Here is a 17,808-nt window from a genome sequence, read left to right as displayed (position 1 = left end):
ATTTTTTGAGCAGGATTAGGGCTGCCGAATGTTTATCCTAGTTGATCCTGATACCTAAATTTCTATAGAGTTCAAGCATCTGGCATAAACACGCTAGTCAATTGATCCAAACGTTTTTCGAAAGCATCTGTAATATGGCTGTGCAGGATGATGCTTTGCAGCTCCAAGCTGTGTTAGTGTTCTATTACATCATTACTATCCGTTGAAGACGTAGACAAAATAATACATTGCGACACGTATCTAAAACGAATAGCTAGTGAGGCAGTACAAAACGGTAAATAAAGGCGACTACACAGAAGGCATACGCCTGCATGTCTCGTTCCGTTGCTGGATCGTTATTTTCTCTAGAATGTACAGCTGATGTGGCAGTGTCCGATTAGCTCTATCGTCTGTGTTGCAACAGATTGGAAACTATACGGCCGCATAAATTGATAAAAATTACATCTAGCGTTGATACGGAATGCGAAACTCCATACCAAGAGTAATTGTTTTTAAAACAGTACATGTATTGCAGCTGACCTGTACAAATCTGACTCAGCTTAGTAATTGTTGCTCATCAGATCGATATTGTGTAACACAGCTTGAAACTTGTTAAATTCATGGTCACATTGAACCTGGATCTTAGTAGTAAAATGGCTTGAAAAAGAATTGTGCAAAAGGATGAAAAACGAGACAAAGCTCTTGCAGGGCTTGGTGCTTGAATTTTATGTCTTCTTGTTTGATTAGGAAAAAACAGCAATTAAGAAATTAGCAGCATGATTGATGCCCTCCTGTAGTCCAGTACAAAGTGAAAATGGTTAATAATGTTCATTTCCTGGAGCAAGAAAGCTGTACAGGGAACTACCAGTACACAGACTGCATTTTAATTTTTTTTTTCATTTTATTTCTCCTTTATTTCGATTACACCATTAACCCATGAAAGGTAGGTCAGTATTGTTGCCATTAATACACAGCGCACGATATTTTAACAAAGAACATGTACTGTAGAGGGCGTGAATGCTCTGTATTAATATACAGCATATGTGTTTCAAGAACTGTCAGTGACAACAAAAGGCTCTCTGAGAACAACCATCTAAGAAAACATGGGCGTAACAATGTGAAATGTACTAAACAGTGTCGGGTATAACATGCATTTGAACATTAGGTACATGAAGGTGTCAGAAAAAAAGCATTAAACATATATTTATTACACACTACTACAACTGAAAAACAAAGCTGCAAAAATGTATCTTAGCTTAAAAAATGCTGTGAGCGGTAAATAAGTGCCGGTTTCAAATTATAACGTGTTGAGTTTGTATTTGATCATGCTCAACAACAGGGAAAGAATTTCCACTTGTGAATTTGAAATACCGGCCTCCAAGGACACTCTATCTTGAGAAACAAGTACTATGGGTTGCAATAATCGTACAATTACAATTATGTCACCAAAATTGTATGCAAAAGATTATGATGAAACATTTTTTCTTTAACTCGCGAGTACAGATTCCTGGGCTAATTGGTGTTGCACTACTGAAAAATTCATAGTACATGCAGACTAGGACAAAGAAGAGAAGAAACACCATGAAACGCTAACTTTCAACTAGTTTTATTTGAAAGACAGGTGTGTACATATTCACACACTTATCGCATTTTCACCGCCAATTTCCACAGGTTGCAGCCATGTGAAGGAATGCCGACTCTTCATCTGTTAGACTTATCAACGGCACACCTGTGCAAGTTGACCGTGCTCTGATAATGAAGTCTGCTTCTATAATGTCTCACTCGGAGAATGCATTACTCAAACAAGGGCACGCAACCGCAGTCATGGCAGTGAATGGACAAGTGACCATCCCGGTGATTGCTAACATTTAATCTGCGTTCCCTTAACCGGTCGTTAAGACATCGGCCTGTCTGGCCGGTACGCTGCTTACCGCACGACAGCAGTACTTCGCACACCATCCCAACCATACATTCTACAAAAGGCGTCCAATGATGTTTCCTTGTAATTCTTGAAATTCGTTTAGAATTCTATTTTTCCAAATACTTGCCGGTAAAAGTAAGGTGCTGTGATGACTAGGCTAGTAAGTTTTCACTGCATATTTGTTCGAGAGTAAAATTATAAACTTCTATGAAAAGAATACATAGGTGACCGCCTGTCACAGCAGCAGCAGTTGACATACAACGATCAGTTGATGATGATTCTCCAACAATAATGTTTCACACGGTGCATCATGTAGCTCATGTTTCAAATAAGGAGAAACCCGGAATGTGGGTATTTGCGTATGTGCCTGCTCCAGAAACAACAGTTTTGCACTTTTCTTTAAAACGTCTACACTTTCGCTAAGAATACCACAAAGACGTACAATAAAAATACGAAGCATATACACTCAGAGCGTAAAACAACCTGGGTCAGTGCACTTAGGTGACATTTAAAAGCACGAAGAAAAATATATTCTTGTTCTATCGAAGAACTAGCCTTTCATAGTGCACGAAACATGGTTCCGGCTAAATAGTATGTTGCTTTTGCGAAGAAACATAACAAATACTCAAAAACTTTCAAATTTCCCGCTATACTGAACATCAGCAGAGACATTATTAGTCAACGTTACTAGATAGGTTCAGTTGTAAAACTCTCCCCATGCGCCGTGCATCGCCGGCGTCTCCGTTTCTCGGCGTGCCGCGAGAGGGCGGGACCGCCGCATTTTGCTCTACCCGGCCGCTGCTCGTCGCGTGCAACGGCTCTCTCCCAACGCCTCTTCGGCCTTCTCATGACGTTAGCGCGCGATAATATTAAAGACTACCCGCTACCCGCCAAGTTGTCCGCGTCCAGACTACATCTAGGCCAGAGTACGTTCCAGTAGCTGCTCAGGATAGCTAATGTGGGGCGTAAAAGCCGATCGTTACGGCTCATATTGCTTTGCTTTCTTCAACAGGTCAGCCGAAGCGCATCGTAGTTTGCGCGCGCTTGCGTCGGCTGCTCGCTGGCAGTCCAGCACTAGCGTGAACGGTCTGCAGCGAGCTGGTAGCAAAGAATAAGCCTCCGTTAAAGCTTAGTTTGATTGACTCTTCCGAATTTTATAAAAAATCATGAAACCGCTCATTTTGTTTCCAGCCAAAGAAGCAAGGTCAGCATTGCAGCTACGCCACAGTGGCTTTAGTAACTCGAAGACGAAACTTCCTAATTTTCTCGACGTCCTTTTTAGAATAGTATCTTTCCATGTTTTGCCCTGACAACAGTTAGCTTTACCAAACGTCACTAAGAAGCGACATTTCTGCAAAAGGCGAAATATCTCTAACTGAAAGAATTATTTAGTCAATTAACTGACGAAGTTAAACCAGCTTACATGTCAATAAGCATGAAGTTCTTTTCAGCAATTCATTGGTTTTCACAGTACACACTTTACGGCAGACACAAAGTAGAAAAATATATCCAACGTTTTTTTTTATTTACAATCAACTGCACATCTTTTTTGCTTAAGGTGAACATGGCTACAATACACCAAAGCACGTTAAGAGAACCAAAGTAAGTAATGAATAGAAACATGCAAGCATTTTTATTTAGAAATCAACTCCACATCTTTTTTGCTTACGGTGAATATGGCTACAAAATACCAGAGCATGTTAACAGAAAAAAAGTAATGAATAGATATATGTATGCAAGGTTTTTTTTTTTTTTCATTTACAACAAACTCCAACTTTGCCAGCGTGCTTACAGTAGCTTAGCGCGTTTGCGCGCCGACTTAACCTGCACATTCAAGGGACGTTCTCACTGAAGGAATCTGCAATAGAAATGCATGCGCGTCAGCAAATATTTCGATTTGATGACGCGTGCAGAGAATTCCTCAGAGTGAACGTCATTTTGTGTACGTACCATTTGTCGATGTCCTGTACGTGAAAATGGCAGTCGCACACTTTGGACTTTGTCGAAAGCTCCTTATCCGCACGCGGGATGGCCTTATGCCATAGCGAGCGAAGCGTCGCATCTTTGGGAGCCGAGAAGAAGTGCCTGTCCGTGTGGCTCTTAATTGTTTCTGCTGGTACACCCGGGAACGAAGCAGGTCGGCATTGTCTGCCTCAGCCTCACATGCAGCCGCCCACATCAATGGAATACAGTCGCTGGCAAATCACTAAACGTGCCACTCGAACGGCATCGCGCATTCAACACTACGGAGAACGACCGCGCGAACAAGAAACGCCGGAGACCGGGGCACTGAATGCGCCGGCTACTGCGAGTACTGCTCTTCGGCAAAAAAAGGACCCGGAAGAACCACACAAGGGGCGAAAAAAAATGTCATTGTGTCTGCTGTTTATTGTAGCTATTTGCTTCCGAGAATGTAAATAATTACCAGATGTGTGCGCCCACCCACGCGCCCAAGCACGCACGAGAGAAGTATGCGCCGAGCGCTGAACTAGGAACGCGAAGGGAGAAGCATAAGCGAAACCGCCTGCGAGCGCCCCGTCTACCGAGCCGGTTGCGACTGCAGCGCCACAGAGAGAAGGATCGGTGGCGGTTCCGGGCAGCGCCGCCCAGTTTTACAACTGAAAATAATCTAGTAACGTTGATTATTAGTGTAGTGTAGAAATGCCAGTATTATTAGTGTGGTAGCAAAGCAAGGGCGGTTCGTGTGAAAATTTATATTGGCGTTAAAAGGGGCCATGAACACAAAATACAGCTTTGTTCATGCCTGCATGCGTCAGAAACAGACGTTGAACGCCTGTCGTGGACTTGCCCATGGTCCTGCAGAAACGCCCAAATGACACATCTCCGAGGCGCAGGGCTCCATCTTGGGAGACCCCCAGATCTTCAGCGTTGGATATATATGGGAGCCCGAAGACCGGTCTTCTCTTGAATTTTTGCGCGAAACGGGTACGTGCACTATTGTACCTTTGAAAACTTTCTCTTCTGCCGTAGCTAGGGCAATCTCTCGCGAAAAAAAAAATCAATTTCAAAGTACCAGCCTTTGGTAACACACTCCGCTACATGCCAGCATCGAAATCTATTTTTATTTGAAAATACTGCAGTATTGAAAAACTCACATGTCTCACTGCAGTGACGTAATATGGGCAGGTGTGACGTATTACGTATCTAAAAAGATGGTTATCAGTGCTGTACGATAGCATTCACGTGATAGCAAGAGGGAGTTCTAGCATAGCGGCTAGCAAACGCTACGCTACGATCGGTAGGTACCGGGACCCGATTGGACAAGTGCGCGTTCGTTCCATGGAGACGAGCGGCCCGCCCCTCCGAGCCCGCGAATTCATTCTGTAAGGGGGAGAGCCCTCCTGGCCCTGCAAGCCCACGCGCGCGTGCGCAGTTCGCTACCCGCCAACCCTACCGCGCGCTAGTCTCTATGGTAAAACTCCATAATGGCTTTGGCAGGCGGCCGTCATTTACAGCAACAAGATTCTCTGACGTGATAGAGCAGTCGCCAAGTGCACGTCTGGGGCGTCGCCACTGCTTCGTATGTTTTCGGTCACCTTAAGTTTTACGATAAGATTGGTATCATCGTTACCGGGGAAAAGCTGCTTTTTTTATTGAACACCACTGGTATTTTGTCCTCATGGCCTCTTTAAGCGGTCGGTCCATCGCCGGTCGCCAAATTGCACAAGCTAGTCCATGAAGTCAAAGGGCAGTGCGATGGGATATATAGTAATTACTACTGATGGCTGACAGTCAATACTAATTACTACTGATGGCTGATTCGTCGCTCCGTCTGTCTACTTCATCACCTGGTTTAATAAGTTCTAGTTCACTCCAAGTTCGCGCTAAAATTTACATAATGGTGATTTTGATGCGATAGTCATTCGAGTGGACCAGACTTGTAGTTTGTCCTCAGGGTTGCTCAATGTGGAGTCGGGATCGAAGAAATGATTTAGTTAGAAGCGCGAAGTCCATCCAAACAAAGTTCGCAACACTTTCTTCATACACGAATTTTTGCTCATACTCTTGGGAATTGTTCATTCTTCCCCACTTTACCCTCAGTACTTGGTGCCTGATTACATCTTTTTTTCTTTGCTTACAAGCTCGATCAAGTTGTTTAAGCAGGATAGCATAAAAAAGGACTGAGGTGCAGTATTATGCATGTTGCCGGTACGATCCTGTAGTTCGGAAACATCGTAAAGCACAACTTTCCTTTGTCTTAACACAGCAATGTAAGGCTAGGCATGCACTAGGCTTACATGGCTTCTCTGTGCTAATATTTCAACACAACAGAGCTGATGATGAGCATGAAGAGCACGCCAAGTGGAGATAGCAAAGTTGCCGATGACTGCATGACGGCTGACAGGTCGACGGGGAAAGAAACGCAGCCCACAATCTTGCCGTCCTCCATAAAAGTATAGTTGAACATCTTCTGCATGCTCTGAAATATGAAATTATGAGAGCGGGCACAATTTCGACAAGTGGGTGGGTCACATTGTCTTAGCTGCAAAGCGGGCTCTTGTCGCAGAACCAGAAAGAAAGGACGACGCATCACTAAACGTAGGATATTGTTTGTGTTTTAAATGCTCGAACAAATTTTTTTGACGTATAGCTGGGCGTCATTTTACGTTACCTCAGCATGCGAAAATTGAAACTTTCTTTGTGAATAAACTTTAGTGAAGGCTGTAAATTAGTGCTTTCACTTGACAAGAATACTCAATTCTTCTTGCGGCCTTCACGCGACGCCTGCAGTGCACCATTCAGGGCTGACACATCCTAGAAGCTTGCCTAGAAAATTAGGCAAGTAAAGTGCACAGGAAAAAAAAAATCCTGGACCATCACCACTAATGTGAAATCTGGTGAGGGGTGAAACATGCAGTGCATAAGTATTCTTGGCGTCGTGGCGTTTTTTTCCAACGCAGATGAAACCGGTGGGGGTGCAGGTATACTGCTTTTCTATGAAAGTCTCTTGCCTTTGAAGCACAAAGCTCTCTAGCGCGAGGCGTAAACGAATGTCCAGGTGTTTCTTAGTACGCGTTACGTTCTAGCGCGAAGCGTAAACGAGTTTTCCGGTCTTTTAGTACCGTGACTACATGAGTCCAACGACGATTACGACGACAACGACAGGAGACACCAACAGCCCCAGCCCCTGAGGGGCTTCGCCCCTAAAACAGTTGGTTTGAACTCCCTCATGTGGTTTCTTTACTTTACTTTCTTTACACACTTTGCTGTTTCTTCGCGTCAGAAGGGCCCGTGCTGTTACAATGAAATTTTCAAGCCACTTCACTCTCGCGAATACTCGGCCTTCTTCGAGCACGCAGCGCATTTCTTTGCATTGGTATCTGTTCGTTTACGAACAGCTAGAGGTCAAGTTGACACAAGCAAGCGTCCTCTTCATGAGAACTTCTGGTTTTGTGGACCCCTTGGTAGTAAAACGTGTACAGTCTCTGCGTGGGATGATCCATAAAATGGCAATAAGCAAGGTTTTGTAGTTGGGAAATTGTGTGCCCAATTTTTTGTTCACTCATGCGAAGCACAAGTAAAACCTTTTGCCGGACAAAAACTAATACTGATGCTACATTTTACTCTGCGTCGACGTAGAATACACGAAAGCTGACTATTGGACGTCGAACTTTGATAGAGAGCGTCACTTACACCGTGCGGGTCTTTTCATGGAGCGCGTAGTTTGTAGAAAATTTATAGAAAAACTTCTAGAAAACTTATACATAAACAGGATGCCTGAGCACTAACTGTATCTGCTGATACGTTGGAGAGGCTCGGTTTCGATTTGCTTACATAACAGAAAGAAATTAACCATTCCAACTCATTTCACACAAAAATTATGTTTGGCATGTTCTATGCTTTCAAAGTGGGCTAAAGGAGGAAGTGGTTGTTCTTCGGCGCCGCAGATACAAAAGCGACGCTCATATTTCTATCGGAGGCTTGCTCCGCTAATCCGCCACCCAGACAACATGGTTTGGAATGTCTCACTGGCAAAATTGATCCTTTACAGAAATTACATTGCTCCCAAAGCTCCTCATATATCTTGCGATGCTAACACTAGTAACACAAAAGCGAACAACAAATTCTTTCTTTTGCTAGACAAAAGCAGACTGGGCGCTTAATTAATTGTTTTATTAGTTACCTGCAGTTACCTAACAGCTCACAGCAGAGGCCCGCTGCAAATTTTTGTAGTACTGTGAAAGCATAAAAAAATTCCCGCGCCTTCCCGCGAGGGGAACACGAGTAAATGCAGAGCAAGGGGGGGTCGTTGACGCCGCGTAAAGTCGCGTTAGGGTGGGTAGTTGGGTCGTAGTTGCGTTGGTGTTGGTTTGGGGTAGAGAGAGGAGAGTAAAGTCGCGTTAGGGTGGAGCGAGCGTCAACCAAGGAAGGAAGGAGCAACGCAGTGACTGAAGCACGAGCGACCGCTAGCCGCTTTATTTTTGCAGCGCGCGCAGTAGAGGGAGAGCAGTACGGGGGGGAAGGAGAGCGCACATGCGCAAGCAGCGCGCGCCCTTTCACGCCCAACCGCGCTGCTATCACGCACTTGTTACGCCGAGACCGCGACGGAGGGAATGGGCTGACTACGACGCATGCGCGCGCCAGCTGCTGTTGAGAGAGAGGAGAGGCGCACCTGCTGCGGACGCGGAGCTGTTGACGCCGTCCGACGCAGGAAGAGGCGAGGCTAAGAAATGCTCTGCATTTAAAACATGAGAGTTTTGGAGCTTGCGTCGTATTTAACTCGATGGCATTGTGCAAATGAAGGACATCGTCGGCAAATCAATGATGAAAACTTACTCCAGATTGCAGGTGCCCGTTCATGGTCAGGTCCCACATTATGCTGACCGGGTACATGCCGTCGGGTATGGGACAAGTGTTCTTCCATTCTTTTGTAATTTGCATCTCCATGCTAGAATTTCCATCACAAAGTTTGTACATGCTGAAAATTGAAAATTGAGATAAAGAAGTGGTTAGGCTTATCCCTAAAACCGAAGGCAGCATGGAAATTCAGCGTTCTTACGAATAATGCACACGTAGTCGCCTTACATTTTTTTCTCACTTTGCTAGCGACAACGGTAAGGTCAAGAAATATCTAACAACTTCCAGATAACAGTTTCCTCGTGGTCGCAGCCCATGTAAGAACACGTGGCGTAAATTTAACGATGACGTCACGCTTAGAACATTTCTGCCCTGGGCAATAATTGCAGGCCAGGCATGAACTCTTACTCCTAATACTCTGGTGGTATGCAAACAGTAAGTACGAAAGATGTTGTGTGGCAGTGATGGTGCGAATAGTGGTAAGTCTCCTCTGTCCAAAAAAACTCTGGAGGATGCTACCGAATTCACCCAGTAATCACATTCTTCTGGTTCTCCTGATCCTCATGGGCGAGCAGCGGCTTCAACTTTTCAGCGGTGTCGTGTTCATCGGTTGTATGAGCGTATGTCAGGCGTTCTTTTGAAGTGTGCGCACGCCGGTGCCTGCGAGTATGCACGCCAGGCCATCTCCGTCCGGCAGTCTCCTTGCCCAGACACCCCTCTCACCCCCCCCCCCCCCCCCCATATCTCCTCACCCACTACCGCCTCAGCCGCCGCAGATATCCTCCCCCTCACCCTCGCCTTAGTCGTCCCGAAGCCACTACCCTGCGAAGGCTGCAAACAAACTTTTACCCCCACCGTACCCTCCTCCTTAAATGTACCCTACCCAATACTACACGACCTCTGCCTACTGCCCATTCCCTGGCACCCTATACCACCTGGCATGGGAATGCCAGCAATCTCAGTCTTTAGAGAGATAGCGTTTTAGCTCAGGCGTTTACGTTTGCGCGCCGCAATCGCAAACGGATAGCGCCTCGTTACGCGAAGGTTAGCGTGCCCGCTACCGCTATGGGCACGCTAAAGTGGTGCTTGCCGCTGTACTAAAACTCTCTTTTATATCCAATTCCCAATCCCACTTACGAGCAGTGGGCGAACCGGCTGACCAGCTCGGACCTTGCGGCGCAACAAGAAGTCGTCGCTAGAACACGGACAGCCAGCCAGGACCAGGGCATCCCGGACTAAGGACGCCCCCACAGGGCTGGTGCCCCTGCCATCTAGCACCAAATATGCTCGTTTTCATTAAACGTTTATTTATCTCTCTCTCTTTCTCCCAACCGTTTTGTCAGGTCAACTAGGCCACCATCGTTGTGGCGGCAACCACAGCTGCCGGAGGTGGGGTCGCCTAGCCACTACGTCTTCCTTACTTTCCCAGCAAGTGTGTCCGTGTGCTTTTGTAGTATAAGACAGTCCCGTGCGAATTTCATGCCACACGGAGCAAATGCTTTTCACTAACTCGACAGCTTTCCCAGCGAATGATAAGCACATCTGTTTTTAACCTAGCACATATGCGGCTTCTGCCTGATGAAGGATACTTTACAGAGGTGTAAAGCCGGCGCCTAACAATAGGGTTTCAAATGATCGCGGAGTTACGAGCGAATATATAAATCATCATCATCATCATAATCAACAGCCAACTAGGTCCACTGCAGGATGAAGGCCTCTCCAATCGACCTCCAACCGCTCTTGTTCCGCGCCACTCGAGTCCAGTCTTTGCCTCCGAAATTGCTTATTTTGTCCCTCCGTCGAGTAATTGGCCTGCCTGTTTTTATAGGCTCGTCTCTCGGCGTCCACTCTGTCACCCTGGTTGTGACCGGTTGTCATTTCGGCTACGTACATGGCCAGCCCAAGTATATTTCTTTTTCTTTATTTGAACTGTGGTGTCTTCTACTCTAGTTGGTTCTCTTATCCAGGTATACCTCTTTTCCTGCCTCTAAGTGTTACTCCGATCATTATACGTTCCATGGCCCATTGATCTGACCTAAGTTTGCTTTCAAGTTTTTTTAGTAAGGCACAAGTTTCATCTCTATATGTCATCACCGGCAGGACACATTGGTCGTACATTCTCCTTTTCAGTGGTAGAGGTAGCTTACTTTTCATAATCTGGGAGTGTTTGCCGTTATGTACTTCAGCCCGTACCAATTCTGCGCCGGATTTCTTTCTAGTGGTTCGGATCAGCACAGATCACCTTACCGGGGTAATTATAATTGTTCTAGTGTTTCGTTACATATCAGGGCGCTTTCGGCATGTTTATTCAAGATTACTTTAGATTTATTCATATTATTTTAGATGCGGAGCATCTCCTGCTCGGGGCTGTGTCCCTCCCTCCCTTGTCCGCCGTCCGCACTCTACTGAGCATGCGCATCTCTGCAGCCCCGTCAGCGTTTGGGCTGACGTCAGCGCAATCCACTATAAAAAGAAATGGTTATGGGGGGGGGGGGGGGTTTCGATCCCATGACTCTCTGGCCGCAACGGGAGGTACGTGGCGCGCTTTCCACTGCGCTACAACCCTATTTTTTTCCTTTAATGCATGGAAATTTTAGAAAACTTTAGACGACAAGACACTTAACGCGCAATAGAAACACTAACAGACAGCAAAGGGCAAGGACATTAGTCGAACAAAGATCAAACCAAGACGGGAGCATGTGCTACGAACGCGCCTTATGTCCTTCACTCATTCAAAATACGTCAAGAAGCTACTGATACAACGAAGGCACGCGAAGCTGAACGTCAACGGAAACGACGAACTGAAAACTAATGGGAACTTCCCTCGACCCCATGGCTCCTTCGCATACTACTCAGGGTCCCCCTACTGGAAGATGGTGTAATTTTTGAGTACCACGGCCTTTATGTCTGTGTTTAGTTCCTCAAGCAGTTTTGTAGATGTTCTGCAAACTCGCTTAGCAAGACTATGTCGTCTGTGAACCTCAAATGGCTCAAGTATTCTCCGTTTATCCGTAATGAAGTATCGTCCCAGTCAAGCTTCCTGAATACCTGAGACGAGCTGTGAACAGTTTTGGCGAGATGGTATCTCGCTGTCGTACTCCTTTACGGATCGGGAATTTCATGGTCGCTTGATTTGTGAAGGATTATCCTGTCCGCACAACCGTTATATATGTCGTCTAGAAGTCTCATGTAGGTCGCCTTTATCCCCTGGACTTTCAATGCTTCCAGCACTACTGCGGTGCTCACTGAATCAAACGCTTTTTTGTAGTCTATCAATGCGCTGTAAAGGGGTTTATTATGCTCTGTGGATTTTTCTATCACATAATTAATGACGTGGAGGTAATCCAGTGTTGAGTATCCTTTCCTGAACCCAGCCTGTTTTCTGAATTGATGAGAATGTAGGATGTTACTTTTCCGGTTATGTATTTATGTGGTAAACAGCTTGCATACGAATGAGAGTATATTTAGTCTAATGGGTATGTAGTTCTTAAGATCCCTCTGTTCCGCATCTTATCAATATTAAGTTGGCTGTCTTCTAGGCTATGGGCACGGTTAGAGTCATTAATGGAATACTGACGCGAAATTTTTGTGTTACGTTTATTTCGCGGCTATGCCTACTAACCCACTAATCATATAATGGCACATTAGATTTTCGAACACAGCATAAATAATTGCTTACAGCTCCTTTCATTTAGGACAGTTTCGGTTTCGGTGACGCGAACACCGAGGCAGACGCCATGGCGGGAAGGCGAATTTGGCGTCAATGTTCTCGTCGCACCACAGTCGACGCCGGTCTAGGCGCGCGCGCGCTAGAACGGACTATAAGCTACGCTCATTTAGCCTTTATTTAGTGACGCTACAACAAAGCGATCGTCAGTAGTCGCACGTGACGTGAGTCTCAAGAACTGTGACGTATTGCACAAGGCGGAAAAGCGCGCGCCAACAGCACCGCGGCAGCCTTGATACGTCACGGGAGCCCTGACCCCGGAAGATTTTGTTCACGTTATTTTTCTGCAAATGAGGCAGTTTCAACTTTTTAGGTTCTCACTCTGTCTCGAATGATTTTTCAATTTAATGGAGTTGAATTTTATTTCCCAAGAGTTTACATGATACATGAATGGGTAAAAACCCCTAATAATTGACTAACAAAGATATCCAGCGTGAAATCCGCGTGTTTCCAGAAACATCGTTTGATACATAAAATAAAGAGGTCAAGGTTGTGTATGAAAATAGTTCGTAGCTCTAATAGTTCACAGCTGTAACCTAGCTGTCATATCTGTAAGCCCAAAATGGAATTACCAGGACCCGACGCCCTCCATGCAGGGTATCATGGAGGTGCTTCCGCTGTCTGTAACGGCGACATGGAGCGTCGAGTTGGTCTTCAAGGTGATGCCAGCGTCCATGGTGAACGACATATTAACCATGCTTCCCCCAGGCATCATGGCGACGGTTAGGTTGGCCACAGTCACACTTGGGCTTCCTGGAGAGAGAATAAACGTTTAGTAGAGCAAACGGGGTTGGCTGAACCGTCGCACCCTATACCCATCGGGCTCTCTGCAGTAATGAAAAAAAAAGGTGGACCCTGCTGCAACTAACTTGGTAAAAAATAGTAGGTTGATCAAGATTGCAGAAACAAATTATGGGGGGATGAGGCACAGATAAAATAAACTAATAAAAACGGACTAAGAAACTCGAGAAAATAGTGATAAATTGCTTCTGGGCAATTGTGTAGGATATGTGAGACGTATGCAACAGTTCCAGATTTGCGCAGTCGGCTGATTCCGTGGTGCTTCATGCATGATCATGGAGTGCCCTTGCGAGGACCACCATCCAGAGCCACCTCACGATAACCAAGCCTCCTTAACAACCCTGACTGCCGCACCACAAGGTAATGCGTACACCTCAGAAGAACCCTTGTCACCCGCTCACACAACCGGTGAACCCGACATTGCTGATAAGTCAAAGCCGCTGCTTGTCAACGAGGATCAAGAGAGCCAGAAGAATGTGATTACTGGGCGAATACGGCAGCCACCTCCAGAGCTTTTTCCTCGGACCGGCAAGGACCAAGTTCTAGCCAGCCTTTTCAGGAAATAAACGTTTGTTTCATTTATTCCCTAGTGGCGCAAATCTTCCTGCGCATTCTTCTTTATCCTTCTCGTTACCTCCTGATCGTTTACTCATCAGATCATAAGCCAGACAAGCACGCTTCATCGGGATGGCACCCAGGTCAGCATAGAGTGGACCCTTGGACATTACGCTACGTTATCGGAGAGTCAGAGGGACCCATGCAGCTGCATAGGACGCGCCTTATTTCAACTTTGCTGAGTGTCCGCTCCAGTCCCCCTGCCCATCGGAGTTTCGCCCCATGGCTCAAGTTTGCCTTATTAGCCCGCATTCACAAATACAAGCGCAAGAAACTGCGACTGAACCAAGTCACGCCAAAGGATCACTTAACCTCGCTCAACAGATACCAAGAAATATTTATCAACAAAATATTCACCAATACATTCTATGCACCAGAGACACTTCGCAAATGATATTACCTTCAACTGATTCCCCAGGGCAAATAATGCAAAACACTTACACCTACAGGTCTCCACTCTCCAAAGGAACAGTTCTCAAAATTTACAAAACACTGAGCTCGACAGTCCCTTTGACCTTATCCCATTGGAAATGACGCTATCGTTCAAACTGCACAAATCGGTATTAAGAACTGCTCAACAGGAGTGGTATAGGTAGTGCTGGTCAGCTATAAAGTGCTGGTCCTCCTATATACGGCACGTGTCACTGCCGAGATGTAACTTTGGTGCGTAGAACCTCCAAAGTGTATGCTTTTTTTTAATGCGTAGCATTCTTTGCCGAGTACACCCACAGCAGCGACCGTGTAACGCCCTGAATTTCCACAAAAATGCAGATATCGCGGAAGTTCTACCTGTAATAACTATAATGGCGCAAATGGAGATAACCGGTCGCACGAAGTTTTGAAAAAACTAAAAAATGACAACATTATAAAAATATACGGAAAATGGCGAAACGTGTAACATCTTGCATTTCCACAATAATGCAGATTTCGCGAAAGTTCCAACTGTAGTCGTTATAATAGCGTAAATGGACATAATTGGTCGAACGAAATTTCGGAAAACTAAAAAAATATGAAAAATATTAAATAATTACGGCAAATGGCGAACCGTGTAAGCCCTGCCTTTCCAGAATAATGCAGATTACGCGTAAGTTCCAAATGTAATCGTTGTAATAACGTAATTGGAGATAATTGGTCAAACGAAATTTTGAAAAACTATAAAAATAAGAAAAATATTTAAAAATACGGTGAATGTCAAAACGTATATCGCATGCCATTTCCAGAAAAATGCAGATTTCGGGAAATTTCCACCTGTAGTCGTTATATAGCGTAAATGGACATAATTGGTCGGACAGGATTCAGAAAGCTCACAAAATTTTGATGGAGAAAACTCACACTCAATACAGGCGGCATAAGAATGCTACGGATTAGTAGATGGTTCTCTGAATTCTGCAGATATTTTTTTTATTTCCAGCTCCCACCTTTTTGACAATGACGTTGAGTATGTTCTGGCGTTGAGAATTCTTGCCCTTGGATACCCCCCAAGTACGTCATGGGTCCAGCCCAGATGATACAGTAAAAGCTCGTTAATTGGAATCGCGAGGGGTCTCCATCTCAGTTCGAATTTACGAAAGTTCGAACAATCAAAGTGAACAATAACAGCAGTATAATGCAGTCGGCAAGCAGGCATGTCAACACTTTGACACTCTAAAAAGCTCGTGACTGCGGCCTGCCTTCTGTCCCTAAAAGCCACAGTCAGCACTTTTTGCTCAAACAAACGAATGTAGCCGGAAGCCTCATCTTCGACTTCTCAAAAACTGAAGGAGTGAGTTGCGGCATCCCACCCGGCCATGGCTTCTGAGTGGACGGCCGCGCTATGTCTCGTCCATGTCCTCCTTGTCGCCATTGGCGGCGACAGGTGTGCTTCTTACCTGAGACGGGACGACCTCATCTCTCAGTGCACCTACACACCATATACACCACTGCGTCATCATCAACGTAGTTCGCAAAGAATGCGTCTTCTAAAACGAAAACCCCTGTGCGATTTCAGTTGGTTTTACCCTATTCTGCCTTCTCCGTTCTAGGAAGCCTTGTGTGTAGGTATACAGGGTGTACGTGTGCCACGCACCGAGGCGCCGACGCAGTGGCACGACCTTTTTAACTTATTCGTCCTGGGAGCCGCCATTTTATCAGTGGGCTGTGCTAGCGGCTCTATATTTGGCGCAGTCGACAGGAAACTGTAACTGCGCATGAGCAACACAGTCCAGAACATGTCCTGATCTTATTACAGATTAACGGTTGATAACGCTCTATTATCCGTGGCACAACCTGCACGGGTTCGAATTAACGTGCTCCTTTAAACATAGACTTCTATGGAGAATTGGCCAGAGCAAATCGTGTAGTTGGAATTATACATGAATTCGAGTTAGTGAAGTTCTAATTAACGAGCTTTTACTGTGTTACAAATCGAATCATTCCAAATACGCCCCTTTGATACTGATTCGTCATTGATGGTAGCAAAGCTTCCTATCGAACAGAATCGTATTGAAATATGAGGGGCCAGATTTTTCCTACGAGGCCAAGCTGTGTTCATGCTACCTTTAAAGAAAAACAGTTTTCTTTTGCAAATGCAACGTTTCGTGATTCGTCGGTATGCTACTCAGCAGCTTCACGTGACTGGGTATGATGCCATCACTGGATGCAGGCTCTCCTGTGAAATCGCTTCCCACAGTGACGTCACCTTTGCCGATTGACTCACGTACCGTCATGATCCGCGGTCGCCTCCGAGACGCGGACGAAATAGTCGCCAACCACGCCCCTCTAATGGAAGTGGGTGCCGAGGAATTCGCAATGACCCTGCCCCTGATATCTAATTTGTCGAGCTGTAAATGAAGCAGTTACGGGAGACGCGGTTCTCCAGAAATTGGTGAAAAGAGGGCGACTACCCCACTTGCTATTTATGCAATCAAAACATACGTGGTTTTAATGATGATCCATGCTAATTCCTTGGGTGACGCTAAGGCAGCAACGTAGGTGGTTGAGTCAGCCATTTTAGGGAGCTGATTCGTTTAAAAAGTAATGTTTCTAATATATTATGTCATAATATTTCAGAGGAAATATTTACCATGCTATCTACCTACGTAGCAAAGCCACCATGTTAAGCCGAAAGTCCTCCGGTCACCCGGTCACATTTTTCCGCCATAGTTGGCCACAGAAGCCGGGTGCAATGAAAATACCTAGTGCCTCCACATTCCAGGGCATTCCGCCAGTACGGCGCCTTAGGTTAGCATTTAATGAAAACTTGGAATGGATGAACTTCACTTTAGATACTGTGAGTTGGAGTCTATGTCTGCTATCTAACGCAGTAGGCCTTAAGGGCGTACTTTTTCCGCACTAATTGAAACAGCCATCACTTACCGGAGCACATCGTCAGCATCGGCATTTGGTCGCCTGGCATTACGCTTGCTTGCGCGCTTGTCAGCACAGCTATCGCTAAGACGAGTAACATGATGACCATACTTCAAGAACAGAAGCTAAAGAGTTCGGCTTGGACTTCTCTGCGCACAAGCCCTCTTGGTGCAGTGAGAGCAAGAGGCACCGGAAGCAGAAAAGCTGTAGCGAACTGTTTGTACTATGTATTACCCTCTGTGCGCATGTGCGAGATAGCGCATGTGTCTGCACTCTCTACATCGCATGAGTCAGGGCGGCCTTCACATGAAAACGAGAACGGCACCAGCAGTCCGCCATCAGCGAAAGAAAAACAACATTTCCAGGACTGCCAGCTGCGTTACATACCTGTACCACTTCCAGTCTCGTTTTGTTGTTTTTTTCGCTCACTTTGTTCTGTTAGTAGTTTCCAGCATTACTTTACGGACGGCGTATAAAACTGACAAGGCTGTATTCTCGTGCCGCGGCCTACTGCTGCGGTTGCTCACGGGGGCGGCAATCGAACAGATGGCGGTGATCCAGATGACTACAAAATGCATGCGTGGCGTTGAAAATGTACTTC

At 45.7% G+C, this 17,808-nt stretch overlaps 1 protein-coding gene across 1 annotated transcript; it reads right to left on the bottom strand.

Annotated features, from left to right (window-relative positions):
• Positions 1-896: 896 nt before the first annotated feature.
• On the bottom strand, positions 897-17,470 carry LOC144142483 (uncharacterized). Its single transcript, XM_077674026.1, has 4 exons — positions 17,217-17,470; positions 13,019-13,199; positions 8,699-8,840; positions 897-6,341 (listed from the first exon to the last, which is right to left on the bottom strand). Exons 1-4 carry the CDS (start codon positions 17,314-17,316, stop codon positions 6,174-6,176), a joined length of 591 nt encoding a protein of 196 aa, XP_077530152.1. The 5' UTR covers positions 17,317-17,470; the 3' UTR covers positions 897-6,173.
• Between the last annotated feature and the right edge of the window lie 338 nt (positions 17,471-17,808).

This window comes from Haemaphysalis longicornis, unplaced genomic scaffold (assembly GCF_048455015.1).
Source record: "Haemaphysalis longicornis isolate Haplotype H1 unplaced genomic scaffold, Haemaphysalis longicornis Haplotype H1 scaffold_6, whole genome shotgun sequence".
Lineage (NCBI taxonomy): Eukaryota > Metazoa > Arthropoda > Arachnida > Ixodida > Ixodidae > Haemaphysalis > Haemaphysalis longicornis.
Note: the sequence above shows the minus strand (reverse complement) of the source record. Positions and strands in the feature narration are given on the sequence as shown.

Coding starts and splice junctions, on each gene's coding strand:
- LOC144142483 (XM_077674026.1), bottom strand. CDS start 17,316: ATGGTCATCATGTTACTCGTCTTAGCGATAGCTGTGCTGACAAGCGCG. Junction 8,841..13,018: donor ATGGAGGGCGTCGGGTCCTG/GTAATTCCATTT, acceptor TTCAATTTTCAG/CATGTACAAACTTTGTGATG. Junction 6,342..8,698: donor ACGGGCACCTGCAATCTGGA/GTAAGTTTTCAT, acceptor TTCATATTTCAG/AGCATGCAGAAGATGTTCAA.